General features: G+C 46.6%; 1 protein-coding gene across 3 annotated transcripts in view; it reads left to right on the top strand.

Moving 5' to 3' along the window:
- The window catches only part of LOC132021777 (receptor-type tyrosine-protein phosphatase alpha), a 149,101-nt gene extending 130,397 nt beyond the window's left edge, over nucleotides 1-18,704 (top strand). For all 3 annotated transcript variants that reach the window (XM_059406653.1, XM_059406652.1, XM_059406654.1), the window contains 8 exons: nucleotides 139-288; nucleotides 1,501-1,594; nucleotides 1,906-1,982; nucleotides 2,460-2,594; nucleotides 11,036-11,161; nucleotides 11,242-11,393; nucleotides 17,500-17,635; nucleotides 18,404-18,704. In XM_059406653.1, the coding sequence (XP_059262636.1) occupies nucleotides 139-288; nucleotides 1,501-1,594; nucleotides 1,906-1,982; nucleotides 2,460-2,594; nucleotides 11,036-11,161; nucleotides 11,242-11,393; nucleotides 17,500-17,635; nucleotides 18,404-18,478 (945 nt within the window). In that variant the 3' untranslated portion in view covers nucleotides 18,479-18,704. The remainder of the gene's footprint in view (nucleotides 1-138; nucleotides 289-1,500; nucleotides 1,595-1,905; nucleotides 1,983-2,459; nucleotides 2,595-11,035; nucleotides 11,162-11,241; nucleotides 11,394-17,499; nucleotides 17,636-18,403) is intronic.
- Nucleotides 18,705-19,798: the final 1,094 nt, after the last annotated feature.

The following is a 19,798-nucleotide window of genomic DNA, read 5'->3' as shown; positions in this document are numbered from 1 at the left end:
GAAAACGAGTGAATAATTTTATACCTGCTAGGGTCAAAGGAGAAGTGGACTTGAGTGATTTGGGGGTGGGAGGCGGTCATCTGGCACCACAGAGACATGTTGTGTATAACTGGCAACTTGGGCATCATGGCATTTCAGATGCAGTATGTTTTCATATACCAAGCCCTTCTGGAGCATTATCTCTATGGAGATACAGAACTAGAGGTGACCTCTCTAGAAACACATCTGCAGAAAATTTACAACAAAATTCCAGGGACCAGCAACAATGGATTAGAGGAGGAATTTAAGGTGAGTTGGAGCTGAACTCCCTCTTTCAGACTGAAGGATCTATGTGCTCTGGGGAATATGGAATGCCTGGCTTTTAGAGATTTAGTAACAAATGGGGAATCCCCTTGTAAGATATGTATGTGGTTAAAGCAGTGGGTTTCTTTTCTTTTATTCATAGCTTAGTAATTTTCAACCCGTCCTGCATGTTAGAATCACTTGGGTTTTGTTAGGAGGAAAGAAGAAAAAACAAAGCAAAACAATCTGGCAGTGGTATTTTGTTTAAGTCCCCCAGCCCACTTCCCCCTGCCAACAGGCATATTATTGTATGTATTATAGTGTACAGCAGCAGTAGACCTTTTGTGTAAGGACCAGACAGTAGAAATTTTAGGCTTTACAGGCAGTATAGTCTGTCTCTTTTGCAACTGCTCAACACTGTTGCTGTAGCACCAGGGCAGCCAGAGTTGCTACATAAACAGGTGAGCCTGGCTGTGTTTCCATGACTGTGTTTTTTTATAGGTAGCAGGCCAGATATGGCCCATGGACCATAGGTTGTTGACCTCTGCTGTCAACCATTAGATAGTGGTTCTCAGCACACTGAAGAGTATGTCACACTCATGTCAACATAACTGTTCCCAGAAGAAGAGATTCTGAGTTGCAGTGGGAAGGATCACATCCCTTAAAGTAGTTCTTCTCTAACTAGAATGTGCACACAGATTACTGTAGGATCCCGTTAAGATGCAGGTTCTGATTTGCCAGGGAGAAAGGGAGTTAGGGCCTGAGATTCTGCATTTCTAATGCCATGAGACTGTTGCTGGTTCATGGGCTACACTTTAAGTAGCAAGGATCAAGAAGGAACCTCAGAATCAGGAGAAGGGAGCATGTGCATTTGAATAAGGTTTTCGAATGAGTCTGAGACAGCCTCTGGAGTGGAGGCAGGCTCACGCCCTCTTATGAAGCCAGGATCCTTACTCCAGGATCATCAAGTTCTAGCTCCAGGGAGTCCCAGAAGGGTCCACAAGGAGTCCGCAAGGCAGTGTTTCCCAAACACTCTTGGCTTGTTCGCTGAACTTGTGATAGAAGAAATGGTGTTCCAGAAAGAACATGTGGAAGTGGAGGTCAGGGCTCCAAGGAGGAGCAGTTTGCAGCCGGAGTAGCCTGAAGATGCAGGTCTGACAGGCATCATCTTGCCAAGTTACAGAGATGAGGAATGTTTCCCCTTCCTTCCCAAATTAGAAGTTAACTTCAATCAAAATCCAGAATGACAAGATGCGGACTGGAAACCTTCCAGCCAACATGAAGAAGAACCGAGTTCTACAGATCATTCCATGTAAGAGTTCTCTCTCCACTCCAAAGTCTTAGTGCCCCATCCCTCCTTCCACTTCTCAGCTTGGAGACCAGAATTAGAGTATTGCCTCTTTTTGCTCTTAGATTTTTAGTGGCTTCTGGAAATTTAAAAGAACAAAACAAAACAAAAAAAACATGAAGGCCAAAAGGTTTCTCCCTCCTGGCCTGGGTACTGGCATGTTATTGCCCAGCTGGGATTATACCTCCCCAGGGCCTGGGTGGGAGGGAAAGATTGAAAGAGAGGTAGGAGAGGGCAGGTGCCATCGGGGAGCCACAGCTTCTGTCCTTCTGCAGATGAATTCAACAGAGTGATCATTCCAGTTAAGAGGGGTGAGGAGAACACGGACTACGTGAATGCATCCTTCATTGATGTAAGTGGTGGCTATGTCCCAGAGCTCCCCACCCTCCATGGAAATCTGGCTGGGCCTTGCAGTGCCATCCTCCCAGTGCTTGGGAGGATTGTGCTTTTGTCAGTCATGAAATGTAGAACCAATACCTAGCCTGCACACTAGGTGTGTCAGGCTCCTGAGAGCAGAAAGTGGTGAAGCAAACGGGGCAGACACCACAGTAATAACTGGAGGAAAAAGTTCATAGCACAGACCACAGCCAAGGACTGAAAGCCTCTGCTTTTTCCCATTCTTGTTCTCTTCATCCTAGCTCCAGCCCCCCTTTCCCTCACCCTCATAGGAGGAGACCAGCATTTCAGACAAGGTTTGGTCCTTAGCCAAAGGGGAGTTCTGCCTGGGATGAGTTTGCCTCCAAGCAGCCCCATCCCATTTTAGTGGCCTTCTTCGCTAGCCCTTCCCTATTAAGCCACCTTACTCCTACCATGGACCTGGTCTGTATAGGGCTACCGGCAGAAGGACTCCTACATCGCCAGCCAGGGTCCTCTTCTCCACACCATTGAGGACTTCTGGCGAATGATCTGGGAGTGGAAATCCTGCTCTATCGTGATGCTAACAGAACTGGAGGAGAGAGGCCAGGTGAGTTCAATGACGTCCTGGGCTGTGGGAGACAGAGAGCACAGGAATAGGGGTGGAGGGGAGCTGTGTTTGGCTTAAACTGTCCAAAAAGCCATATCCAGGCAGTTGATCTGAGCTATCATGAGCTTCTCTCAGTATTGGAAGAGCAGTGTGGTCTGCGACCCCATACAGTTCCTGCCTCTTAACTTCTCTCCTAAATATGGTTGCCTGCAGCCTAGCTTTGTGCTAGCCTCCTCCTCTCACCCCCAGACAGGGCAGAGCTAGTGAATGAGGGATACAGCGCCAGACCAAGGATCTGATGTGGAACTTCTGAGTGTCTGTAAAAAGAAGTTGCCTTCCAGGCCAGAAGAATGAACTAGAGAACTGTGGGAAGATGATTTGCCTCTTTGCAGACTACAGAAAAACAGTAGAACCTGAGAAATAATAGAAATAATAGAAGAAATGCAAAAGCTGACATTAATAATAGAAATAATAGAAGAAATATATAAGCTGACATTCAATAACAAGGAAATCTTTTAAAGAAAACATCCTCAGGGCATCTGGGTGCCTCAGTGGGTTAAGCCTCTGCCTTCTGCTCAGGTCATGGTCTCAGGGTCCTGGGATCGAGCCCCACATCGGGCTCTCTGCTCAGCAGGGAGCTTCCCTCTGCTCAGCAGCTCTCTTCCTCCCCCCCCCCTCTGCCTGCCTCTCTGCCTACTTGTGATCTCTGTCTTTCTGTCAAATAAATAAATAAAATCTTTAAAAAAAAAAAAAAAGCTAACTCTTGAAAAGAAAACATCCTCAAATCAGTTTAAAAGTAGAATTGAATGGTAACTCAGAATGTAACAGACCTTAGAGGCCCCCTTGGGTCATCCCCCCCCACCCCCCAGTGTGGGGGATCTGCTGTTCCCGAGTCATAGTCACAGAACCTCTACTGAGCACTTTCCATCTCAGGGGTCACTCTTTCTCTGCCTGCCTCCTGCCCACCCCCCCTCGCTGATGCTAGGTATCCCAGTCTGTGTTCACACAGTGTTTATGATCGCCCAGTGCAGTAAACGGGCACTTCATTGTGCCTGGTGTGTGACTTAACAGAGATCAGAATTGAGAGAAGGAGCCTGGAGAAACCAGCAAGGGCCTGGTGATAAAGGTCTTTCTGAGCTGTAGTGAAGGGTTTGGACTTCACAGAGCAGTTTCAGAGCCTTTGACAATATCAGCTTTGTGTTTTTTTGAAAGTCCCTCTCGCTCAGTGAGGAGGGCAGATGAAAAATGAGCACAGCACAAGGAGAAAGAAGGCTATGACGGTACTGCTGATGGCCGGGACTTAGTACAGATGGTGACAAAGGGTCTGTCCCAAAAGATAGTGAAAGCAGGGTGAAGAATTAAGGATGGCACCCACTTAGGACTCGCTGAATTTACAACCAGTTAAAAAAATGACTAAGTATATTTTATGCTAGTTGTTATTAGCTACACCTTCCCCATTCTGTACTTGCACAGTTTGTTTATTTTAACTTTGATACAGCTTTATTCATATTTGCACACTCTGATATTCTGTATGTCAGGATTTTTTTTTTCCAGTTTTAATCACTTAACTCATGAGCTATTCCTTCCAGATTTCTCTCATGTCCCTCATCAACAGACATACTTCAGAGGTCTTCATCTGTCATTGATAACAGTACTGATGAGGTGAAAGGTTTGGGGCACAGTTCCTGGCTCTGCAGTTGGGCAATGAGCTACTACGTTATCAGGAGCTGGGTGTGTGTTTCCTGGCCCTCTCTAATAAGCCAGGATGGAAGGTACAGAGGAGCCTTGGACCTGCATTATCCCCACACTGCCCATCTCCAAGATCTGTGACACGCAAGCCCATATTGCAGGGAGAAGCACTGGGATAACAAGCACAAGTATCATCTCTCAACCCACTGTCCCGCAATAAAATGTGGCCACTGAATACGTCAGACTTCAGCCCTTCCATCCTTGAAGGAAACCTAGTGAGAGTTAAGGATGGAGATGGGGAAAAGAGCCACGTGCATACAGTCTCCCACGCCCTGATGAAGCCTGCAGTCCCCTCTACCTACCACTCTGCCTTATTTCCTCTCTGCGGGGCCTGTGAAATAGGCAGCAGCTCTTGCCCTTAGAAGCTTCTGAAATGAATCAGAACAGGACATTAATGACATTCTCTATAAGGCCTCACTGCCCCCTAAGACAGGATTTCCCTTCCTGTTCCATCTCCCATTCGTCTTATCAAGTATAGCCTCCAGAGATACTAACAGGAACCTAAAGGATCCAGTGAAAGCTATCTACATTTACACAACATGACACCACTACTCCCTACACCTGGTTTTAAAGTCCCAAGGAAAATGTCTTAATCCTAAATTGTCAATTTTATATACATTAAAATCCCGAAAGAATTAAAACTTAAAATCCTCTTTTCTCCCTGTTTCTTTCCCCCACCTCCTTCCTGCTCCATCTTAACCAGAGGGGTCCACCAACATGCTTGGTAAGGCCTGTTCCCGCAATAGCTTAGGTTGGACCATTCATCCGAGTGGGCAGAGCAGTTCTAGCAGTTTCTGCATGGGGTCAGCCCCACCCAGTGTTGTGTTCCACTTATCCAGAATCAGTAGAATGAGATTGCATCAGATGCCTGTCACAAAGCTCTGTGTCCTTATCACTGTTGTCAGCCTCGGGATTGTGAAAGACACTAGGTGCTATCTAGGAGGAGGAGGGTAAAGGCAGCAGGAGCAAAGACACAAAAGCTTCTCTTGCAGCTTCTTTAGGATATCGTTATCTAGAATCTGTAACTTGAAAACATAAATCTGAGGTTAAAGTCCCATTCCCAAGTATTCTGCTACTGGATTGAGCACTTATTCCCATCTCCCACCCTGAGCTACTGAGGATTTTAACACCTGGCTTATTGCCCCTTGGCAGCCCCTATGCCTGCCTCTGCTCTTGAAGGTGGTCTTTCAGTCTCTTGGCTATCTCAGCTACCCACTCAAAGCAAGTCATTGCCCATATCTGTGCTGCCTTTGGGCTCTCAGCACCAGGCACCCTGCATCCTGCCCTGCTTCACCATCTGGCAAGTATCCACCTCACTACTTCCCATCTCTTACTCCATAGTTTTTATCTTCACCAGGTCTCTAGCTGTGCCCAGGGTCCAAGGGCTCAAGAGCTCCAGGGCTCCCAAACAGGCCCAGTTCAGCCACTTCCCACTGACAATACAAAGGCAGAGAGCCCAGGAGAGGTGAAACAAGAGAGGAATTTATTTCAGTGAGGCCAGCACTGAGTCCAAGACAGTGGACTAACATCTCAGAGACTGTGTCCAAAGTGCAGAAAATAGTTCTAGGTTCATTTAAGGAAGTTGTGGGATAAAGGTCAGTGGGTACACGCAGGTGGGCAGAACGGTCAGGTTGATCACTGTCTTGGGGTCAGTCCAGTCATGTGGAGTCTTTCTGAGGCCAGGGCAGTCATCATTGCTTGAGGGTTCCCATCCCTAGATGCTTTGCCAGCCAGGTCTTTTGCCTGAATTAAGAGAGAAGCTGGAGAGAAAAACTTAATCAGAAAATATAGACTGAGGTGAAAGTGGAGGTGGTTGAAGTCCTCTTTCAGAGCCATGGACTCCTCCACTTCCTCAGCCCCGACTCCCCTCGTGTTCTTACTTTCCTCCTTACTCTCTCTAGAGTTTTTGTGACTTATCATTATTATAATCCTTTCCTGCTAACCTTTGTTATTCTCTCCTAGTCTTTTATTTTCTTGGCACCTTATCTCACAATCTGGCTCCTCCTCTGTGACCTCTAATCACTGAAGTGCCCTAGACTCTGTAGTTAACAGTTTCCCTTGAGGACCTCATGTAGTCCTGCGGCTTGGAATGCTATTTATATGCTGGAGGTTCCCAAATCTGTGTCAACTTCCCAGTTGTGGACTGGTGTACCCCTGTGCCCACTGGATATCTTCACATGACTGTTAAGGATCTCGAACTCCACCTGGCCCGGATGAAACATGATTTCCTCCTTCCCAGTACTAGTCCGAGCTCTTCTTACCATCTCAGTAAGTGGTCCAGCCTTCTGCCCAGTTGTTCATGTCAGAAGTCTAGTAGTTACCGTCATCACTCCCCTTTCTTTGGTTCCCACATCAGTGAGGCCTAACATATGTTGAGTGTGTCCACCTCTCTCCAGCACAGCTGTGGGCACCTCCTCCAAACCATCGTCTGCTCACCTAAACCACTCAGTAGCTTGACAGCCCCACTTCCACTCTTGCTCACTTTTAGTCACTTCCCATGGCAGCCAGAGATCATTTCAAAAATATAATTCTAACTGTGGTCACTCCTTAAACTCTTCTTTGGGCTTCCTGAGATCGTGAGGGAAAATTTACCCAGCATACAAAATTCAGGAGCCTTTCAGAAATGTTGACATCTAGTCCCAAGACTTGAATTGGGTCCTTCTTTCTCATAGTTTCACTTGCTTAATTTAATTCTCCTGGTTTCCATTTTCCCTTGTTCCCTTCTGCCATCTAGCTGCTAAGTGGGGCATGGCTGCTGAGATGGGTCATAGCCTACTCCTTGACAGGAGGTTCTGTATATGTCACTGCTTTGTGTTCTGCCCAAGCCTGGTCTCCGCTCTGTGCTCTCAGGTCTCCCTCTTCAGCAGGATCCCCGGGCCTGCATAGCTCTGGGCATCAGTAGGTGCAGCCACTGCTGGCCCCTGCTCTGGATTCCTCAGGACCGTGTTCTGCTATTTAAGGAACAGGGTTCCTCACCTTTGGCTCAGAGGAGCGTCTCTAAACTGACTCTACTCTTGCTGAGTATTCCAAAACCTCCCTCAAAACCTTGCCTTCCAGCAACTTAACTCAGCCTCCTGAACTAGTGCTGCTTTAGGCCCCACTCTTTCTGCCATCGCCCTCCCCACAGCCATGAGAGGCACCTCTGGACTGCCATTTCCCTTAGTTGTTGCCTTTTTGTCTTAAATAGCTGGCTTTGTTTTTAAGTCCAGCTTGCCTCCTCTGTTTGTATTGTGCCCACTCGGAGAGCCAAATTAAATAAACCCTGTAACCTTCGCCTGGCTGAGTGTAATGAGTTGCTGCCATTGGTCCAACATTTGTAATTGTCTTATGTGGCTTCTCTGGTATATCATCTCTTAAACCCTTAACCTGGGGCGCCTGGGTGGCTCAGTCAGTTAAGTGTCTGCCTTCTGCTCAGCTCATGAGCTCAGAGTCCTCAAATCAAACGGCACATCGGGCTCCCTGCTCAGCTGAGAACCTGCTTCTCCCTCTCCCTCAGCTTCCTCCCTCGTGCTCATGCTTGCTTGTTCTCATAAGTGTTCTCTCTCTCTCCCCAGTAAATAAATAAATAAAATCTTTTTGAAAAAAATCCTAATCCTGTAAATTTACCAGGCTTGTCTTCTTACCTATTCACCTACAAAACTGTGTCACCTTGAAACTCACTCTGGCATTAATCTAACCTCTTGGTTGGTCCCAACCATGTGTAGTCACCTTTGAGAGTTGTCCCCATTAAACTAGCCACAGCAAGTTCCCTGTTTGCTTTTACTGTTGACTGATTCCCGATCCACAATTGTTTGTTTGTTTGTTTTAAGATTTTATTTATTTATTTATTTATTTGTCAGAGAGAGAGAGAGAGAGAGCAAGCGAGAGCGCACAAGCAACAGGGAAAGAAGCAGGCTCCCTGCAGAGCAAGGAGCTCGATGTGGGATTCGATTCCAGGAGCCTGGGATCATGACCTGAGCCGAAGGCAGAGGCTTAACCGACTGAGCCACCGGGGCGTACCTCCCTGTCCACAGTTTTAAGAGAGGACTCTCTTAATAGTTCCCTAATGCTGTATCACTGGTGGCTTTCTTCCAGTCAGCCCCTTTTCTTTGTTGTGCCTCACCACCAAAACTAGGGTCTCAGATACCTGAAAGCCATAAAGTGGGGGACCATATTATTTCTTTTTCTAGTGTGATAGCGTCATAGCGTGATTCTAGCTCATACACACTCCACTTCTCTCAAGTCCATTTGGAGCTCAGCACTTGTAATGGTTTTAAAGTCCCACTCTTCAGTCCTGGCTGATAAACTGTGTGAGGGCAGTATTGGGAGGGAACTCTGGTAGCAAAATTCATTCCACCCACCAGTGCCCTAAAAATCAACATAATCTCTGTTTAAGAGCCTTAGAATTTGTTTTAAAGCTGTTCTAGTTGAGGAGAGCACCTGGATCCCCAACCCTCAGCATCCCCAGGACTCCAAGTGGGTATATGTAGAAAAGATTGGTCTGTTACATTTCCCTGCCCCACCACTTTGATAATTCTGTTTTAAAATGACCTCAGTGTCATTTATAAGGGGGTAATGAATCATCACACATATGAAAAGCAAGAAGAGTCACTAAAATGGACCTTTAATAATGATTTTATTTGGACTAAGAGACTATCTGTGATTTTAGTTTTTCTACTTTTTGTAAGTTTCCCGGTGAATGTGAAATACCTTTATGGTTGAGGATTTTAAAATTGCCAATAGTGAAATATTGAAGATCTTCCCCGAAATGCTCCAAAGAAATGGACAGTATAACTGTATTGTTTTATTTATGTTCATATAGCCTGACTGGTTCTGCAAACATTGAACAAATTCAGTTAGCAGCAACTGAGAGCCTGCTACGTGTGGGTGGTGTGCAAGGTGTGGGGAGACAAAGATAAAAAAGTGGCAGCTTCTGCCCATACATAGTTATAGAGGAGATTGAACCAGATGCCAGCAAAGACAGGCTGTAACCCATCTCCTACTCACTCACAAAGACAGAAATGTGGGTGCCATTGCAGATTCAGAAGATCAAGAGGAGAGGGATGGAAGATACTATGGCCTGGGCTCTAGTGAAGTACCATGGCTGGGTGGCAGGGTCAGTGGGGTTCGGTTTTTCTGGATTAGTAGTCTGACATATGTAAGCATTTCTAAGAGGTAGAAACACCCAAAGGGGGCAAAGGAGGGGAGAAAAGGAACTGGAGCAAAGACATCCACTTCTCTCCCTCTTAAATGTTGGACACAGCAGAGGTGATGGTCAGAGCTCTTCAGATGTCCTGTCATGTGTGGCAACTTAGACTGTAGCTAAGTTAACAGCAAAAGGTTAAATGATTATGTCAATACAAGAATTAAGTTTTTAAATATACAGTTGACTCTTGAACAACATGGGGGTTGGGGGCATGACTGCCAGCCCCCGCTTTCTACGGTGTAGTCAGAAATCTGCATATATCACAGGGATGAAAGCTGCAGCGTAGGGAATATAGTGGAATGTTAATACTGTTCTGTGGTGACAGATGGTAGCTGCGCTGGTGGTGAGCACAGTATAACGTATAGACTTGTAGAATTACTGTACTGTATATCTGAAACATATGTAACATTGTGTGTCAACTGTAATTAAAAAAAAAATCTGTGTGGGGGCGCCTGGTGGCTCAGTCAGTTGTCTGCCTTCAGCTTGGGTCATGATCCTGGGATCCTGAGGTAGAGCTCCACATCAGGCTCGTTGCCCAGTGGGGAGTCTTGTTTCTCTCTCTCCCACAACCCCTGCTTGTGTTCTGCCTCTCTCTCTTTCTCTCTCAAATAAATAAACCTTTAAGATTTATTTATAAATCAATAAATCTTAAAGATTTATTTGACAGAGATCACAATTAGGCAGAGAGGGAGGCGGGGGGCAGGGGAATCAGGCTCCCTGAGAGAGGCTGATGCGGGGCTTGATTCCAGGACCCTGGGACCATTACCGAGCCAAAGGCAGAGGCTTTAACCCACTGAGCCACCCAGGCGCCCTATAAATAAAATCTTTAAAAAAAAATCTGCGTATAACTTTTGACTCATCAAAAATGTAATTAATTGGATGAGGAGGGAGACAAACCATAAGAGACTCTTAATCTCACAAAACAAACTGAGGGTTGCTGGGGGGAAGGGTTATGGACATTGGGGAGGGTATGTAATATGGTGAGTGCTGTGAAGTCTGTAAGCCTGACGATTCACAGACCTGTACCCCTGGGGCAAATAATACATATGTTAATAAAAATAATTGATAAAAAAAAACAAGTAATTTAAAAAATGTAATTAATTGCCTCCTACTGACCTGAAGATTGATCATTGACATTAACAGCACATATTTTATGTTTTATGTATGATGTACTGTGTTCTTAAAATAAACTGGAGAAAAGAAAATGTCATTAAGAAAATCATGGAAGAGAAAATACATTTGTACCACTCTGTAAAAGTGGGCCCATGCAATTCAAATCCATGTTGTTAAAGGTTCAGCTGGTGAGGTACTGGTGAGGCTCCTAATGAAGTGAATTGGAGTGATATTAAGTAATGTAATGACACTCTGAGTCTCTGATACCTTGGAGATGACGTGTGTCCTCTAAGAGGTGGTTACGGTAAGAGGGGAGCAGGCAGTTCAGAGAGCAGCCCCACCTCTACCATACATGGTATTCCAAGCCCCTCACTTCTCCCATTTGTCATTCCAGGAGAAGTGTGCCCAGTACTGGCCCTCTGATGGAGTGGTGTCCTATGGAGATATCACAGTGGAGCTGAAGAAAGAGGAGGAATGTGAGAGCTACACTGTCAGAGACCTCCTGGTCACCAACACCAGGGTAAGGTGGCTGGGGGGTGTGGCTCCTCCCGCAGGGAAAAACCAAGGCGCCCTGCCTCTCTGATCACCCTTCTTCCAAAGGAGAACAAGAGCCGGCAGATCCGGCAGTTCCACTTCCACGGCTGGCCTGAAGTGGGCATCCCCAGTGACGGAAAGGGCATGATCAGCATCATTGCAGCCGTGCAGAAGCAGCAGCAGCAGTCAGGGAACCACCCCATCACCGTGCATTGCAGGTACCACTTTCCTCAGCCCTCGGCATGGGAGAGAAAGCTGGGAGAAGGAGGCAGGGGAAGCGGCAGTGGAGAAAGCCAGACAAGAGCAGGATATACTGGTGGGCAGCACCTGGAACTCGATTTTAGTGGCCAGCACAGCGCCGGGTAATGAGAGAGGGTCATAGAGTTTGAAATGTGCATTAAGTGCTAAGGAACCAATGACATTAAGATACTGGGCAGGGGAGCATTTGGGATAGTGTTGGGGTATAGGTGAGCAACGGGGGAGACTGATAGTGGAGAGTCCAGTTGGGCACTGTGGGGGTGAGGTCTGGCCTCCATAAGAAACACAGGGAAAGGGGTGCCTGGGTGGCTCAGTCAGTTAAGCATCTGCTTTGTGCTCAGGTCATGATCCTGGAGTCCCAGGATCCAGCCCCAGTCTGGCTTCCTGCTCAGTGGGGAACCTGCTTCTCCCACTCCCTCTGCCCCTCCCCCTGCTCCTTCTCTCTTTCTCTCACTGTCTCAAATACATAAAATCTTTAAAAAAAAAGAAAGAAACAAACAAACAAACAGGGGGAAAAAAAGGCAACTATTTTGAGACTAGCTTGAAGAAAAATGAACAAGACTGAAAACAGATGTGAAAGAGAAGAGGAGTCAAGGTTATAGGGTTTATCCCAAGTTTAAATCAGGGTTACTGGTAATGTTTGCTGTCATTGACAGAAGAAAGATGAGAAGGGGACTTCTTTTGGGAGGCAAGGGTGAATTTTGTTTGGGGCATGTTGTTTGAGATTGCATTTTAAGGGGAAAAAAACTTACCGTGAGTTTGTATTGCTGTTATAATTAGGGAAAAAAATTCTTGGAAGAGTATATCATAAATCTCTGCAAATTGGTTTTAAAAACAGAAAAATGAGCAAAGGAACCTCTGGGAATGTATCCAGTAAATGTGCTTCAAGTGGCCAAAAGGAAATAATCATCAGGATTGAAGTACTGTTTATAATAGTGGAAGATTATAAATTACCTAAACACATTAATGGTGGCCTGACTCAATAAGCTGTGATGGATCTCGAGCTATAGAAATTAATGAGGAGGCTGCTTACATACTGGGTGTGGGTTAATCCTCTAGATGTATTGTTTTGTGAACAAAAGCAAATGGGAGATAGGGAAAGAACATGTGTTCCTGTTGGGGGGTTGCCTGGCTGGCTCAGTGGGTGGAGTGTGTGACTCTTGATCTTGGGATTGTGAGTTGGAGCTCTGTGTGGGGATAGAGATCATTTAAATAAATAACTTTAAAAAAAAAACAAACAGAAATATGTTTCTGTTGGTATATGCATAAAAATATCTCTGGAAGGACAGGTAAGGACCTGAGGACATTGGTGTATCTGAAAACGATGAAGTGGAATAGGAAGGAAACCTTTTGTTGTTTGGGATTGTTTTGAAATTTGGCTACCTATACAAAAATAAAGCATTTTAAAAATATCTTGAAGAAAAAAGTGGCAAGTGCACCAACTAATACAAATGGACAGTGAACACAAAAAAGTGCTACAATTTACTAGTAATATTCTGAGGAATTAAAATGAAAACAAGGCAGTGTAGCTTTGTGCCCACTGGACTGGCAAGATTAAAAGAATTCTTTAGTGGCGCATCTGTCTGGCTCAGTAGAACATGCAACTCTTGAACTTGGGGTTGTGAGTTTGAGCCCCACACTGGGGGTAGAGAGTACTTTAAAAAAAATTAAAAATTAAAACTAAACTAAAAATTTTAAGAAAAAAGGATTCCTTGGACTGCCCAGATAAATACTTCCTTCCCTACACTTTTTTCTTTCCCTTGGTCACCCTTTCTTGGCAAACCCCAGATTCTCTACCTAGCCTCCATTTATGCTGTGCTGCTGAGTGTGTCTGCAGAGAAGCACCGGGTTACAAGCCTCAGTTTACATTCCTGACCTTATGGTTGGCCCTTAGTGTTGCCTTGCTATCCTTCTGCACCTTCCACTGTTAGAGACCACAGCTGGGCATACTAGGGGTCCAGTGCCAAATCTGGCCTACCACCTGGTTTTGTGTGGATCTGCAAGCTAAGAACTATTTTTACATTTTTAAGATTTTATTTGTCAGAGAACAAGCAGAGGGAGAAGCAGGCTCCCCGCTGAGCAAGGAGCCTGATAAGGGACTTGCTCCCAGGACCCTGGGATCATAACCTGAGTCAAAGGCAAATACTAAACCAACTGAGCCACCCAGGGGCCCCTGTTTTTACATTTTTAAAAATCAAGACTATTTCATGACATGAAGATGGCATGAAATTCAGATTTCAGTGTCTACATATGAGGTTTTGGTTTTTGTTTTCCTTTTTTGTAAAAAAAAAAAAAAAAAACTCAAATTATTTATTTATTTGAGAGAGAGAGAGAGACACAGCAAGAGGGAACAGAGGCAGGGGAAGTGGGAGAGGGAGAAGTAGGCTCCCCATTGAGCAGGGAACCCAATGCGTGGCTCATTCCCAGGACTCTGGGATCATGACCTGAGCTGAAGGCAGATGCCTAATGACTGAGCCACTCGGGTGCCCCTATATATAAGGTTTTATTGGAACACAGCTATGCCCATTTGTGACAAACTGGCTGCTGTCATGCTCCAGCAACAGAATTGAGACCATACATGGTGCTCTCCTTGCCTCATACTGCTGCTCAGCACACAAGGGGTCAGAGTTGTATAGTTATAACTGATTTTATCTCTTCTCAGCAAAACCTAATGTATTTTCTGTCTGACCCTTTACAGAAAGGCTTTGCCAGCCTAGATTATTATTTCACACCTCCTCTCAGACCTAGATAACCATCAGCATCAGATAACCATCTGTCCCCTTATTTAAGAGAGGACAGTGTTTTTCTGCTTGACTAAGAAAGGAGAAGCAATCAGAACTTCCATATGCTCCCAACACGTAGCTGCCTGTCACCTGCATTAGTGTTACAGACCCTGCATCCCTCCTGTTCAGTGGATGAATTGTCTGTCCTCTTTCTGAAGCCAGTTGCATTAATCATCTATTGCTGTTTAATAGCATTACCACAAACTTAGCATCTTAAAACAACACACATTTATCTCACAGTCTCTGTGGTCAGGAATCTGAGCACATCTTGGGTGAGTCCTGTGCTTCAGGGTCTCTCAAGACTGTAGTCAAGGTGCTAACCAGGGCTGTCATCCTGTCTGAGGCTTGAATGGGAAGAATCCATTTCTTTTTTTAAGATTTTATTTATTTATTTATTTGAGAGAGCGAGAGAGCACACGCAGGGGGAAGGAGAGAGGGGGAAGGAGAAGCAGACTCCCTGCTGAGCAGGGAGCCCAGTAAGGTATTCAGTCCCAGGACTCTGAGATCGTGACTTGAGCCAAAGGTAGATGCTTAACCAACTGAGCCATTCAGGTCCCCCAGGAAGGATCCATTTCTAAGCTCACTTGGTTGTTGGTAGCATTCAGTTCCCTGTGGGCTGCTGGACTGAAGTTCCTTGCCACGTGGACCTTCCCTGTGTGGTTGCTTGCCTCTTCTAAGCCACCAAAAGAGAGTGTCTCCTTGCAAGACGGGCGTTAAAATCCCATGTAACGTAATCACATATGTGTAGTATACATCTCATCCCCCTTGCTGTAATCTGTTGGTTAGAAGCATATCACATATCCTGCCCACACTTATGGGGAAGAGATTACATAAGGGTGTGAACACCATGAGGCAGGGATCTGGGGGGCTGTGGTAGGGCCTGTCTGCCACAGCCACCCTCTACTTCACTATCAGTTCCATCGCCTTTTATCTCCTCAGGAACCTGACTTCACTGTCCTACATTATCAGGTTTTCCTCTGAATAATGACCTGGATAACTACCATTTTCATGCAAATGTGCTATAATTTCTCCCGTCTTAATATATATGTATTTTTAGGATTTTTATTTATTTATTTGACAGAGAGAGACACAGAGAGGGAACAGAAGCAAGGGGAGTGGGAGAGGGAGAAGCAGGCTTCCCACCGAGTGGGGAGCCCAATGTAGGGTTCGATCCCAGGACCCAGGGATCATGATCTGAGCTGAAGGCAGATGCTTAAGGACTGAGCCACCCTGGCACCCCATCCCATCTTAATATTTTAAAAACTCTTACCTTTAATTTCCTTCCAGGTATCCCTCTATTTCTGTTTTCCTTATAGTAAAGTTTCTCAGAAGATTTTGTTCAGACTAACTCCCCAGTTCTTCTCTTCCGTTCTGTCTTGAGCCCATTCTGGTTAACCTCTCCCCTCCCCACTCCATTGCAACTGCCCCTGTGAGGGCTACCTATGACCTCCACATTGCTAAGTCCAGAGATCCTTCTGACTCATTACCCTTGACCTTCATTAGCATCAAACACAGTTAATCACTCGCTTCTCTATGGAATGCTTCCGGCATAGCTTCTCTTCTTGTTTGTGTCCTCATTGGCTGATTCCTCTCCGTTTGTGGTCCAGGGCCCAGATGGACCTCCTTGTTGACTAACAGCCACTCCCCTAGGCAGCCCATCTTGTTTCCTTGCTTTCATACCAACTCCTGTGTCATTGTCACTTGTTCATCCTCTCCCCTAAACTCCAGATATATATGTCTAGTTACGTACTCAAAATTTCCACTTCTTCATTTTAAAGGGTTTGAATCAGAACTTCTGGTCTTTCTTTCTAAGTCCACTATTTGCCTAGCCTTCCCCAGTCAGTAAGTGACATTTCAGTCCCCCAGCTAAGTCAGATGAGAAACCTTGGAGCCATACTGTTCTCCCTCTTTCCTCCCATATGCACATCTAATATTGGACTTTGCTGTACATGGAAAATAGTTTCAGAATCAAGTATTTCTCATATCCTCCACCAGCACCCCTCTGCCTAAGCCACCACCTCCTCTTCCCAGTAGTTACACGGCCCTCACATGTTGCCGTGTCCCACCCTTCCCCCTGTTCTCAGCTCAGCAGCCTGAGAGATTCTTCTAAAAACTTAAGTCAAGGGGTGCCTGGGTGACTCAGTGGGTAAAGCCTCTGCCTTTGGCTCGGGTCATGATCTCAGGGTCCTGGGATCAAGCCCTGCATCGATCAGCACTCTGCTCAGTGGGGAGCCTGCTGCCCCCCGCCCCGCCTCTGCCTGCTTCTCTGCCTACTTGTGATCTCGATCTCTCTCTCTCTCTCTCTCTCTGTCAAATAAATAAATAAATAAATAATTTCAGTCAGGTCACATCACTGAGAATCCTAACAACTCATAAGGCCCAACTTGATCTGAGGGCTCTTGCCTAGGCCAGGCAGGAGGTGCACCCAAGGGCTGGCATTCTCCCTAAGGGCTCTGACCTCATCCCACCACTCTCCTTTCTTCCTTTTTGTCCTCCAGCCATCAGATTCAGCTACACAGCTTCCGTGCCTAGGCATCCTGCCTGTGCCTGAGATACTCCTTTCCAGACAGATAGCTGTTGGGCCTTGCCCTCACCTCAGGTCTCTGCTCATGTGACACTCTATTAGAGAACCTTCCCTGACCACCCTGCCTGGAACACCTGTTCCTCTTTTTCCTTCCCACACTACATATCTTTATTGGCTGGGGTTGTTTTCCCCATGCCACAGCCACACAGAAGGCACTCAGTGAGGGTCTGAACCGATGACATTGAACAGAGTGGATAGTGTCAGAGTCCGGATTCTTGGGATTTAGGAAGCAAATGAGAGTCATGGAAAAGAATCACACACACACACACCCCCCCCACACACACACACACAGCACAGAGGGGCAGGGTTTATCAGGAAAGGAAAGAGACTAGAATCCCAGCATGAGCGAGCAGCACATCAGGGCAATGCAGATATATTTTCAGGTAGATGGAGAAGGCTCAGTGTTGGGTGGGAAGGAGGGTGTGTGAGGTTCTTCACCACTGTCCTATGGGCGAGTCCCTCAGTGGCAAAGTGGGACGTACAAGAAGGGCAGCAGCAGTACCCCTTCCTCCCCCAGAGCAGTGTGAGCAGGGGGCTTATGGGGAGAGGAGCAAATGGGCCCCCCCCCCCAACCATCTCCATTAGATGCCACCCCTTCCCATGAGCACCAGCCTCCACCTTGGCCTTTATGTGCTCATTGCTACTGTCTTCACTTTCCCAGCCCAGCAGGCTGTAACCAATGTGTCTGCTCTGTTACAGTGCGGGGGCAGGACGGACGGGGACCTTCTGTGCCCTAAGCACAGTCCTGGAACGGGTGAAAGCGGAGGGGATTTTGGATGTCTTCCAGACTGTCAAGAGCCTGCGGCTACAGAGGCCACACATGGTCCAGACACTGGTATGCTGCTCACACCACCTCCAACCCACAGCCCCTCTCTGTCAGGGCCGTCACAAGGGGAAGGCTCTCCTGGAGGGCCCATTGTTCCCCAAGGTGCCCCAGGCAGAATAAGCCTCGGTGGCAGTGAGAGCAGAGAGGCACAGCCCTGTCAGCAGTAAGAGAATTGAGTGGCCTCTTGGAAGGCTAGAAGGGGGTGCTGGGGTGCCTGGGTGCCCCACAGGGCTCTGTACTTCTCTGTGGGTCCTGGGGTGGGAAGATTCAGGAGTGCCTCCTCTTCTGCTCAGGCTTCTGCCCGTCCCAGTGACCAGTAACCACTGACTATGGGGACAAACATCTCTAAGGGCCCTGGAACCCTGAAGAGCTAGACATGTCTAAGGGGAAAGAAAAACACATTTTAAGAGGTTTAGGCATTGGTGAGGCTTTGAGACCTGGGGTACCTGCAGCCTGGCAGTTCTGGTGAGGTGCGGGCCACACAGCCATCTCCCTGCCTGCTTGGTCCACCAGCCCAGCACACTCATCTGCGCTGCCGGCCTAGCGCCGTGTCTCCCTCTTGGGTCACCTTCACTTGGACAAAATTAGCTGTACTCAACCCAGAAAGGGAATGCTGTCAGAACTCTGGAAGGCAGGGCGGGACTCAGGTTCAAGTCCAAAAACATTCACTTCCCCTCAGGCTTCTTTTTTTTTTTTTTCCCTTTTAAATACCGGTCAGGAACTGCAGGTCCTATTGTCCTCAGTAACGCTGGTTTTTCTCTTCTGTTTGCTCTGCAGGAACAGTATGAGTTCTGCTACAAGGTGGTGCAGGAATATATTGACGCATTCTCAGATTATGCCAACTTCAAGTAAGAGGTGATGAGATCCAGTGGACAGGAAAATTGCCTTTAATATTTTGTAATATTCTGTTTTGTTAATATACCCAAAATTGTGTATATATCTTATAACTGTTTTAGAAATTGGTACATAGGCTTCTATTACCTATTAGGTGGAAGATTTTATATGTAAATGTGTTAGCACTGATAGTCCTTTTTCCAATGTTTTATTGGGGAATTAAATAGTGTGATGTTTGGATTGATATCGTGAAATCCTCTGCCTGGAAATTGGGCTGTATTATCCTTTGGTTTAGACCTCTTTTCCTGAAGAAGGAACACAAAATCATTCCAGGTAGCTCAGCATCAACTAAGAAAAAAAAGCACAAAGTTCTCAGAGCTCTTGAGGAAATTGGTTGTCCTGGTGCCCCCCTCTCCTCTGCCCCTATCAGGCTGTTGTTCCCTCCCTGCTCTGTAAATAATCCCTACCCCCTCCATCTCCATCCTCCTCCATCACCACCACAACCCACTGTGGGGAGTAAAGGGACCAGAGCGGTATCTCTGGCACCACACTAGGGATTATCAGGTAATAAAAGCTTTGACTCCCTGAGGAAGCGTCTCCCTTTGTCTGGGGTGGGGCAGCCAGACTAGGGCTGGGGCGCTCCTGGGCCGCTCCTAGCCCTGCTGTTAGTGCTCTCTCAGGAGCCGCTGTCCTCTCAGCTCCTCTCCAACTGGTACAGCCTCTTCAGCTCTCAGCTAGTTGCTAGGACACACCTTCCATTCCCAGCCTAGCTTTGGTGCAGTGATCCCAGCCAGCCTTGCTCCCTGGAAAATGGTCAGTGTCCTCACTGTTTCCCTAGCACAGGGGTGTGGAAGAGAGAGGAGGTAGCTGGCCAAGGCCGGTCCAACTTCCCTGGTGCTTTGCTCCAAAACGTCTGGGTTATGTCATTCTATCCAGGGTTAAGTCTTTGTATATCCACACTTACTAGATTAAAAAGCTTTTCATTTCCTTTTATATCTGTCCACATTTCCAGGACTTTTATGGGGAAGTGCCTCAGATCCAGAGGCTAAGATGGTAGGAGTCTTCAGTCCCCAGCTCACTTCATCAAGTCAGTGCCCTCCTGGGCATTCAGTTTCCTTCAGCACTCCACCATCACCAAATGCACAAGTCTTTGGTTTTAATTTTAAAAAAGGGCACTTCCCCCAGGCCTATGCTTTTATGATAGATTCACTCACCCCTCTTCTACCCTTCATCCTCACAGATTCCTTTCTTACTGCTTATCACAGATCCACTCTCTGTCCACCAGTTCTTCCCTTCTGACTTTATCTTTACTCTGCAGCCTCTGCTCCTCCTCTTTCT

The sequence above is a fragment of the Mustela nigripes genome, chromosome 7, assembly GCF_022355385.1.
Source record: "Mustela nigripes isolate SB6536 chromosome 7, MUSNIG.SB6536, whole genome shotgun sequence".
NCBI lineage: Eukaryota > Metazoa > Chordata > Mammalia > Carnivora > Mustelidae > Mustela > Mustela nigripes.
This window is presented reverse-complemented; position numbering and strand designations above follow the sequence as displayed.